Source organism: Condylura cristata, unplaced genomic scaffold, assembly GCF_000260355.1.
Source record: "Condylura cristata isolate star-nosed mole 26May11 unplaced genomic scaffold, ConCri1.0 scaffold00021, whole genome shotgun sequence".
NCBI lineage: Eukaryota > Metazoa > Chordata > Mammalia > Eulipotyphla > Talpidae > Condylura > Condylura cristata.
In genome coordinates, this window is record NW_004567122.1 from 38,477,487 (window position 1) to 38,487,991 (window position 10,505).

Genomic DNA, 10,505 nt, shown 5'->3' on the forward strand with positions numbered 1-10,505 from the left:
GAATCCCCTGCTGTGAGTCACATCCTCTCTCTAGGCCCAGATCTGTGGGGTGAATGTCTTTTGCTAGAAGCAGCTCTGACCTCTTCCAGCGAGCAGTGAGGTGAAGTGCCTGCCTATTTCAGGGGAGCATCTTGGCCCCAACATTTATGACTTCACTGTAGCCTCCCAAACCTACTGTCACACTGAGGCAAGGAAACTGGCTCTGAGAGGGCTGTGACTTGCCAAGGTCATACAGCTAGCAAATGCTAAGCCCAGAGTGGGGCAAGAGGCCTGGTTCTGTCCAGAGCAGCAGGGAGTGACAGTACATAAGCTGAGAGGCTAGCTCTCCTCTACTTCAGCTGGCCCCTGGGGAGCAGGCTGGCCAGCTCCCCAGATCCTTTATCTGGGATGATGCAGGCAGGAAAGGAGCCCCAGAAAGAAGTAGACATTGTTGTTCATGGACAGGCCTGTGTTCTTACTATTTCGGGCAGATGGGCACAGCTTTGTGTATGTGCGTGAGGAGCCCTGTCCAAGTGGAAGGAGATTGGTACCAGAGTGCCTCTGGCTGCTGGGTCTGACCCCAGCCCAAAGGCACCCCCTTTGGGCCTCAGTTTCCCCATCTGTGAAATGGGTGTGGGACTGACCTAGCTTCTCTATCATGGCTCTTCCATCTCAGACAGTCCATGAATTCTGAGCCTCACTGGCAGGACGCCTAGAAAAACTGTCCCTGGAGACCCATTTGGAGTGCCAGTGCTAATGGCCAGTGCTAATGAGGGCAAGGTAGAAAGAGGCCGGGTCAGGTTCCTCAGAACTAATTAGCTTCCCTCGTGAGGGGGAGAAGGAAAAAAAGGGAGAGGGGGAGAGGAATTTTCCTGCTAATCCCAGGCACAGGCTCGCCCATTCATATGTCCATTTGTTCATTCTTTGTTCAATAAGCATAATTTAAGTGCCAAATATGTGCCAGCTAGGAACTGTGGTGATAAAGAGAAATGGTTGCCTACAGTGAATTCACAGATTAATAGGGGCTTGACCCCTGATCTCAGACCCCAGATTCCAGGCCCATATTGAACCTCAATCTCCTACTGACTCTGTCCCTTGCATAGCCCAAAGAAATCTTTTGAGACGAGCTCACACCATGAGCGTGAGCTTGTTCTGACTCCAGCTTTGCTGTCCTCCCACCTCTGCCCCTTTACGATGTGATTTAGGTTTTCTAAGCTCTGGGCTTCCTTTGTCACTTCTGTATAATGGGCAAGTAATGCTTGTCTTCTGGTGTTCCTGAAGGATAAAGTGAAATAATGCAATGTTCTAGTATCGTTGCTGTTGATACTACCCCAATTTGTGACACCTTTCTAGTGTTACAATGTGAGCAATTTTAAATGACTGTTATTTTAAAAAAGATTTATTTATTTATACATACAGAAATGGGGTATGGGCCAGAAGTGCAGAGGAGGTGAGAGGATTCACCAGACAGAGTGGGGAGCAGAACAGGCAGATTGACAAAGTCCACAAATGAAGGGAGCAGCGGGTGGGTCAGGAGAGGTCTGCTGTGCCATGTGGGTCACCTCTGGGGTGGGGATCGAACTCATGCAGAAGTGGCTTTAGCTTCTTAGTGCTGTATTTTAACCTGCTGAACCACCAGGGAGGGCCCGTAAACGACTGCTTTTAACAATCATTCAAAAATATAGATGGAAAGAAAGTCTGCAAGGACATAGAAAAACTAATACACCTCTTACCTGAACGTGGTGTAGGCATTCAGGCCTAGAGCACACTTTCACTGTTTATCTTTTTTGATTTTATTTTTAGACCATGTGAAGGTATTCTAAAAGGGGGAAATGTTAGTGTCCAAATAAATGACTACACTATGAATTTGAAAATCCGAAGGGTTCCGAAGGAAAGCATGTAAAACATGTCCTGATAGTTTACTCACACATTCAAAAATATTTACTGAGTGCCCACTTTATGCCAGGCATGATTCTAGGGCCAGAATTAGATTGATAAAACGTGAGCAAGGCTCAAGTTACCCCCTCAGAGCTGATGGCCTAAATGGGCAAACAGAAATGTGTAAAGAAGATAAGGAAATGTGTAAAAAAGATAATTCTGAATTGTGGTGAACGCCATGAAGAAAATAAAACAGGGCCCTTCCTGCTGGAGCAACGGGTAAGAGCACAACATGGTGGAGTGCTCCACAGTCACTGCAACATGAGTTCAATCCCCAGTGGGACGGCTGACCCACATGGCGCGGCAGACCTCTCCTGACCCGCCTGCTGCTCCCCTCAGCAGTGTATTTCAGTCGATCTGCCTGCACTGCTCCCTGCTCTGTCTCTGGTGAATCCTCTCATACTGCCCCCGCCCCGCCCCCCCAACACACACCTCTGGCCTGCACTCTGGCTCTTGTATGCATAAATAAATAAATCTTAAAAAAAAAAAAGAAAGGGAAAGATATGGTATAGTAGAGGAGAGGGCTCATTGTAAAGGAAGGCTGCTCCAGAGGTGACATTCAAGGGAGCCCTGAATGGACAATAAGGAACCAGCAGGGAATGCCACCGGGGAAAGATCATGCAGACGGAGTAGCAAGTGCAAAGACCCTGGGGTAGGAACAAACTTGGAATTTTCATGGAACAGAAAGGGAGTCAGCAAGACAGAGCCCAGTAGGAGGAGATGGGTGTAGGAGATAAGCTGGGGGTATAGTGAAACCTTATCTGCTAGAGTGAATTTGCTCAAGTGCAGGGTCAGCAACCCTCAGGGGGAAGCCAGAAGAAGGGCTGGTGGAGTCCTGAAAGGATAGTTGGGCGATAATGGTTGGGTCAGAGATCTTCATAAGAAGAGGGGTCTAGGAAATAAGTGTGTAACAATCAAATTCCAGAAGGAAAGATCATCTGTGGGATCATCTGTCGGATAGCCCAGATGGCCATCCGTCTGTCTGTCTGTATATCCCTATGGGTGTGCTAACAAGCCCTCTGTCCTTCCCTGTAGCCCTGGGCCGGAGCACCAGCTTCACTGAGAAGGATCTGAAAGAGGCCAAAGCCTGGAGTCAGCAGATAGCTGCACAGCTCACCACCCCTCCCAGCTCCAACTCCCGTGGTGTCCAGCTTTTCAACAGGCGCCGGCAGAGGGTGAACGAGTTCACCTTGGAGAGCCACGGTCGCAGGGGACAGAAGCCCAGCCAGGAGTCCTTCCGAGTGCCCCCTGCTCACCCTGCCAGCCATGCCCCAGGTCTCAGCCTGAATCCCACTTCACTCCCGGAGCCAGGCCCTCCACGCCGCCCCGACTGCCTGAGCCCTGACATACAGGTCCTTGACTCCAGCATGGAGGGGTGTTCAGAGGAGGCCAGCTTGCTGCGGCACCTGGAGAAGGTAGCCAGTGAGGAAGAAGAGGTGCCACTGGTGGTTTACTTAAAGGAGAATGCGGCCCTGCTGACGGCCAATGGGCTCCACCTGTCCCAGAACCGGGAGCCCCAACAGGCCCCAGCAACCCCACCTGAGGCTGAGGTCCCCAGCCCGGTTGCAGATGTCAACCAGAACCTTTCCTCACACCATGACACAGTCATCACACTGGCTTCTAACAGCAGCCATGGCCTGCCAGCCACTGATGTCAACCAGAACCCACCAGTGACTGTCACCCCGCTTTCCAGTACCCCACAGAATTCTGCAGGGGCACAACTCCCTCCAAATGGCATGATTCCAGACTCCAAGTCCAGCACCCTATGTGCTAGCGGGCAGCCCCAGGAGCTGGGTGCAGAGGTGAGATCAAGCACACTCCTTGTGGATAAGGTCTCCACACCGCTTAGTGCCACCAGCACCTTCGCCAAAGAAGCCACTCCCATCTCCAGCTTCGGGACCCCAGTTCCAGATTACATGACCAGTTCCCTGCTTATCGATGTGCAGCCCAACGCCCCAGTGGTGTCTGCAGAACAAGAGACATCTGGGCGGACAGCTGCCACCACACCCACCAGGCTGTACAGTGAGGTCCACCTCACTCTGGCCAAGCCCCAATCAGTGGTCAACAGGACAGCCCGCCCCTTTGGCGTGCAAGCACCGGGGGCCCCCAGCCAGATGGAGCGGAGCCCCATGGTAGAGAGAAAACATGTGGTAGCCCCAGCCCCCCATCCCTCCACTGTGCCAGATAGGAGCCCTCGGCCACAGAGACACGTCATGTCATCCCACAGCCCCATGGTGGAAAGGAGGCCAGTGGCTCAGCGAAGCCCTGCCTTGGAGAGACGCCCCTTGGGGAACTTCACCCCGCCCCCCACCTATGCTGAGACCTTGTCCACAGCCCCCCCAGCTTCCCGAGTTAGGTCTCCCCCCTCTTATTCTGCTCTGTACCCCAGCTCTGACCCCAAGCATTCTCATCTGAAAGGCCAGGCAGTGCCCACCAGCAAGACGGGCATCTTGGAGGAGTCGATGGCCCGCAGGGGCAGCCGCAAGTCAATGTTCACCTTTGTGGAGAAACCCAAGGTGACCCCGAATCCAGACCTGCTGGATCTGGTGCAGACAGCCGATGAGAAGCGGAGACAGAGGGACCAGGGGGAGGCAGCCGGGGAGGAAGAGCCCTTTGCGCTGGGGGCCGAGGCCTCGAACTTCCAGCAGGAGCCTGCGCCGAGGGACAGGGCCAGCCCTGCAGCGGCCGAGGAGGCTGTGCCGGAGTGGGCCTCATGCCTCAAGTCACCACGCATCCAGGCCAAGCCGAAGCCCAAACCCAACCAGAACCTCTCTGAGGCCTCCGGGAAGGGGGCTGAGCTCTATGCCCGCCGCCAATCCCGCATGGAGAAGTATGTCATTGAGTCTTCTGGTCACACCGAACTGGCCCGCTGCCCTTCACCCACTATGTCCTTGCCTTCATCCTGGAAATACTCTACCAGTGCCCAGGGCGGCTTCCGAGTGGCATCCCTAAGTCCAGCTCGGACTCCGCCTGCCTCCCTCTACCACGGCTACCTGCCTGAGAATGGGGTCCTGCGTCCAGAGCCCACCAAGCAGCCACCCTACCAGCTGCGGTCCTCGCTCTTTGTCCTGTCTCCCCTCAAGGAGCCTGCCAAGGCCTCCCCAAGAGCGGCCTTGTCCAGAGCCGCCTCCCCATCCAAGCCGAGCTCCCTGGACCTGGCGCCCAGCCTGCCCAAGGCAGCGCTTCCTCCGTCTCCAGCCCTGCCTCGGCCCTCCCGCTCCTCGCCCAGCCTCTACTCGCTGCCCAGCCAGGACGGCCTGCAGCCAGCCACCGTGAGCCCCACCTACAGCAGTGATATCTCCCCAGTGTCTCCCTCCAGGGCGTGGTCTCCCCGAGCCAAGCAGGCCCCCAGGCCTTCCTTCTCCACTCGGAATGCAGGGATCGAGGCTCAGGTGTGGAAGCCTTCCTTCTGCTTCAAGTAACGCACCCCATAGAGACCCCACTGCCCGTCAGTGCCCCCCTCCGGGCCTGGATGTAGAGCAGATGTGGCAGAAAGTGGCACAGGGCTGAGAGGCAGGAGAAGGGGGACTCAGAACTTCAGATCTGAGGGGACACTAGCTAGCTTTGTGACATGGGGCCAGTCACCTCCCCTCTCTGAGCTGTAGCTGCCCCTTCCCAACTGCGAACTGAGCTCCGTATTTGGGATCTGAAGTCTTAGGCCAGGTGGGGAGGGGCATCATGGGAGAGAACATCCTTGGCAGGCCCAAGTGGGGCTGAGTGACTCCCTCTGGCCTTTGTGAGCTGTGGGGATGCCAGCATCTTGCTGGGGAGTGGCCAAAAGGGGATCTGACCAGTTTCTAGAGCCCACAGAGCCCGCCAGAACCTGTGACCCAGCCAGCCAAGGAAGGGGTCTGCCTCTCAGCTGCTCCAGGGCAGCCTCCTCATCGTGGTCCTGCTCCTGGCATCTTTCTGCCTGTCGTTGGATTCTCACCACCATGGGTCTGTCTCTTCCGCCTCTGCCTGTGGATATTCCTCTCGGCTGCTTCAGAGAACTTTGCCTCGGCCTCCACGTTTTCTCCTCCCCTGTGTTCTTCTGCTGGATGAGGACTCAGCCCGTTACTGCTGTCCGACGCTTTTCTTTCTGCCCCTTCTGCTCCGCTGCCTCAGTGCCCTCTGTAAACATCTGGCTCCACTCTAGGGACAGCTAAAGCTCCCTAGACTCCACCCTGACTCCACCTGGCTGGCCCTCGTGGTTCCGGAGTGTGGGAGGGCCCAGGGGACCTCCGAGAGGCCATCACTGGAGGAGGGTGTGCAAGCGTGAGGGTGCGGCTCGTTAGGGGCTCCCAGCAGTATATTGCTGCCTGTGTTGGCTGCAGCTTGACCCAAGATCTGCTGGACTAAGTGCAGCTTCTCTGCACAGTGGAAAGGGCCACAGGGAGAGAGGAGCACGAGGAAGGGTCTGGTCCTGTCTCAACCTCCCATTTGCTTTGTGGCCTTGGCCAAGTCCCCTTCCCTTCCTGGAGCTCAGTTTTTTCATGTATACAGTGAGGGCCCTTCCAGGCCCTAACAGTGTGTGAGGAGTGGGAAGACAGGCTGGTGCTTCGGGAGAAAGGCCTTGTAAGTGATAAACCCTGGTAAGACAGGAAAGGAAATGGGCTGTTGCCCTAGGAGAGCTGGAGATTAGATGTCTTAGGGCTTGTTTATTCCTGGGAGGGTGTGGCTGGGATGGGCTGTGGCAGGAGGCCGAGAAACAGAAAGCCTAGGCTGGAGGGGCTCCACGCAGGGTTGTCTGCAGACAGTGGGAACAGGTGAGGTCCAGGGCAGGAGCTCAGCAGCTCTGTGGGAAGGGATGAAGGAGTTCTTCAGGTGCTGAGGAGAAGACTGGACTAAGGAGATCTGGATGCTAACAGTCCCTATGTGTATCTTTGGGACTCAGTTGCTCCATTTCTACAGTGAGGGTGTTGAATCAGCTTGTCTGAGATCTTTACCACCTCTGACACCTTTGATGTGATACAGCCCCCCACCCCCAAACCAGGTTTTGTGGGGGTTGGGGTGTGAGAATTACAGACTCTTGAGGCAGGATTCAGATGGAAGCTTCCCAAGGTGGGGGGGCTGAGCACCACCCACTTCCTCTTTCCCAGGCCTATTTCTGGGCTCCCTAGTGGGGCAAGGGGTGGTGGAGGCGGTCCCCATGCTGGGCTGAGCCTGCAGTTTTCGTGAGCTCTGGGCGCGTCTCCATGGGAACAGGGGTGCCTTCCCAGTGAGCTCATTCTGCCCAGAACTCGGGGGCGTGCGTGGGGGAGTTGTGAGTGAGCTCAGTTCCTCCATGCCAGCCCCTCCCAGCACGAGTGGGGTCCCTGTCCTGAACCCTGGGTTGCCAAGTTCCTCCAGGGCCAGCCAAGGAAAAGCCCACCTCCATCCTGCAGCTCCCCGGCCAAGCTGGCAGAAGGCTTCCCTGACTTTGTTTTCTCTCCTGTCCTCAATACACTCTGCCTCAAATCTGTCTTGCTTCTTTCTTCCGCGCTCGCTGGCTGGTGGTCTGGATACTGATGGGGCCCCTTCTCCCTCTCGGATCTGGGACTGCAGGTGGCTGTGTGAAGGCGAGTCATCAGCCTGCGGTGGGTCTGGTGGTGCCAGGACGGCTGGCTGGGAGGTGGGGGCTGTGACTCTGCCCAGGTCAGCACTTAGGGAATCAGTCCTTGGAACTCATGGCTTCTGACTTTGTAGTTTGGCCAAAAAGACTGTAGAACACAGAGAAAACCCACAGCCCTTTATGGCCCAGGGTTGGTGGTTTGTTTTAAAGATTGATTATTTATTTATTTATGCATACAGAACAGGGGTACAGGCCAGAGGTGCAGTGGGCAGGGGATGAGAGGATTCACCACAAAATGGCGAGCAGAACAGGCCAACTGACGAAGTGCACTGCTGAGGGGAGCAGCGGGCGGGTCAGGAGAGGTCTGCTGCACCATGTGGGTCAGCTCCGGGGCAGGGATCGAACTCATGCTGATGTGACCTTTGCTCCCCAGTGTGGTGCTTCAACCTGCTACGCCACCAGGGAGAGCCCTGTTTTTTGTTTTTTTTTTAATGGACTTTTAAATGCCTTGAGTCCAAGCATATACAGTCTGGTTCCTTCCCCTCTCTGTGCTATCTAAATCTGGCTATATCACATTCATCCTATTCGTCATGTTCCTTGTCTGGCTCCCAAAAGCAATTGGTTTCTGCCCCAGGGGATGGAACAGACTGCCACTCATTGTCAGGAGTTGGGTTCTACACCCAGATCTGCACCCGAATCCTTGCGTGAATCTAGACAACCCCTCTCTTACTTCTAGACCTCAGTTTCCCTTTCTGAGGAAACTCGGCTCCTTAACTAGGAGTTGCTTGGCCTGCTAGTTCCTTTCTGACCCTGCGCTGCTCACACCTTTACCCTACTCAAGGCCTGGCACTGGTGATGGTCCTGGGTGAAGTGGGGGCTGCTTTCTGAATTCTCACCCATGTGCACTCCCAAAGGGTTCTGGTTATCAAGACCTTTGTCAGAAAGTGAACAGCTCCAATTCCCACAGTCTTTCTGTGTCTTGTATCCCACCTCTTCCCTGCACACGGAGTTGGGATACAGACCTGGTAGTCTGATGAGCTCAGGCCCTAGCCCACCTCCAAGCAGTAAGGCGCTGTTTACCACTGCTCCCAGCTTTCAACGCAGACTTGAGAAGGAAACTGTACCCTTTCCACTTGCTCACTCTAGTCTCTCTTTGTGGCTACTGAGGGTGGAGACCACCCGTTAGAGACCTTTCACACAGCTCCGGGAGGCTCCCCTCCCAGCATTCTCTTTAGGCTGAGGAGCCCTGGTTCCTTGGCCTCTATGCTTGTGCAGGATTGGGTCAGCCTCCTGGCCACATGCCTGCACCCAGAGCCCCCAGGGATGTCAGCAGATCCCAAGGTCTGGTGCTCACGTATACACAAGTCAACCCTAGGAGTAAAACAGTGACTTTCACACTGAGTTTTAACTCTCCTACATAACAACTGGGGTCTTGCATGTCCTGGGATGTCTCTAGGGGTCAGGCCAGTATTGTCATCCCATGGAGAATCTCCTGTTCACATTGCTATACAGCATTCCTCTTTAGGTTGAAAGATTCCACTTCAGAGTATGGATTCACCTAGTAGACATATACTTTATGGCTCTTGCTTCCTTTTAATCAGGATATTTAGATTCTGATTAGATAGAGGTCGCCTGGCTTTGCTGTGGTTGATTTCTGATTGGATGAGAGAATGGGTCTGTGGGTGGGTCTACATCTTGCTTGGGAAGGAGACACTGAATGGGCCGGCTAGCTCTGGATTCTGAGGGATGGCTACTGTGAATCTGGATTGAATTGGAGGCTGACTGGGGTGAATGCTGGAAATCTGACTGCATGGACACTTGGATGATTTAGCATATCTGCACTGGATATGGGTCCCCAAGCCCTGCACTTCCCAGCCAGTCGAGTTAGGTATGGTGTAGCCAGTAAGCAGTAGTCTCCTCTCTCAAACTCTTTCTCTTTCTCTCTCTCTCTCTCTCACACACACACACACACACTTCCTAATGGGGCCGAACACTGAATAGTTATTTATACCTATGAACTGCATTTCCATCATCTAGTAAAAAACGGTGATAATGTCAGCTGCTCATCAGTTGACTATGAGGCTCTATTGAGAGAGAAAGGATGAGTCTGAACCTTGCAAACTGGCAAGTCCCTAATAGGTAGGAGGCAGCTATGGTGGTGTTAGCAGAGGTGTGCTGCTTTATAACTTCAAAAATTTCACTAACCTGGCTTCACTGAGACCACATTCTCCACCCTATGGAAGGCAAGAAGTCTGTGAGGGAATGTGCTGGCCTAGGGAGGAAGAACAGTTCCCCCTTACGTTTCCATCTGCCAGTGTCCAAGGGAAAATTAGGAGTGATCATGGTCACATTAGCCAGAGGCCAGGGATGAAGGGTCTGATCTTCAGTATTTTTTAGCTTTACATTTTTGAATAGAGAATACATGCAGGTGGTTCAAAGAACATATAAAAGTAGTACATTAAAAACCTGATTCTGACCCCAGGCTGTGGATCCTGTCCAGGTTCACCCCATTTTCTTAACAGGTAGCCACTTTGGTTAGTTTCATGTCTATTCTTTCAGCATGTTTTTGAGGTAAGTAATCATTTGAACACTTACTCGCTTCCAAGACATCTACTCCGTGTAATGCCCTTTTACATGAGTTACTTCCCTGAATCCTCACAAGCACCCAGTAAGTAGCCCATGCTGATGCCACACCCCATTTAACCCTGGAGGAAAATGAGTTGCTTCCGTTGCAGGAGCAACTTGCTCAGGTTTACTCAGTGCATCCCGGGGTTGGTCCCTGGAGTGATCGTTCTACAACCCCGTCATCTGCTCCCTGTTACTGCGCAGGGGCAGTCAGCACGGGCTTGTGAAAGCCCCAGGCTTGAAAGCAGGACACTGCAAGTTCCCCCTACCTTGGTCCCCGGCTAACCCCGCTGTGCGAAGGCCGAACCCACTCGGACCCTCTAGAGCCCCCGCTCTGGAGGGCCCCAGCACTAACGCCTGCCCCGCCCTCTGCTCTCTCCCCAGGAACGCCGGGAGAGCCTAGCCACCTCCCCGCCCTGGACGCCCGGCG

The 10,505-nt window shown here is 54.1% G+C and overlaps 1 protein-coding gene across 1 annotated transcript; it reads left to right on the top strand.

The window, feature by feature from the left end:
* The first annotated feature begins 3,193 nt into the window (after positions 1 to 3,193).
* On the top strand, positions 3,194 to 7,558 carry SYNPO (synaptopodin). Its single transcript, XM_012727991.1, has one exon. The coding sequence runs from the start codon at positions 3,285 to 3,287 to the stop codon at positions 5,337 to 5,339; it is 2,055 nt and encodes a 684-aa protein (XP_012583445.1). The 5' UTR covers positions 3,194 to 3,284; the 3' UTR covers positions 5,340 to 7,558.
* Positions 7,559 to 10,505: the final 2,947 nt, after the last annotated feature.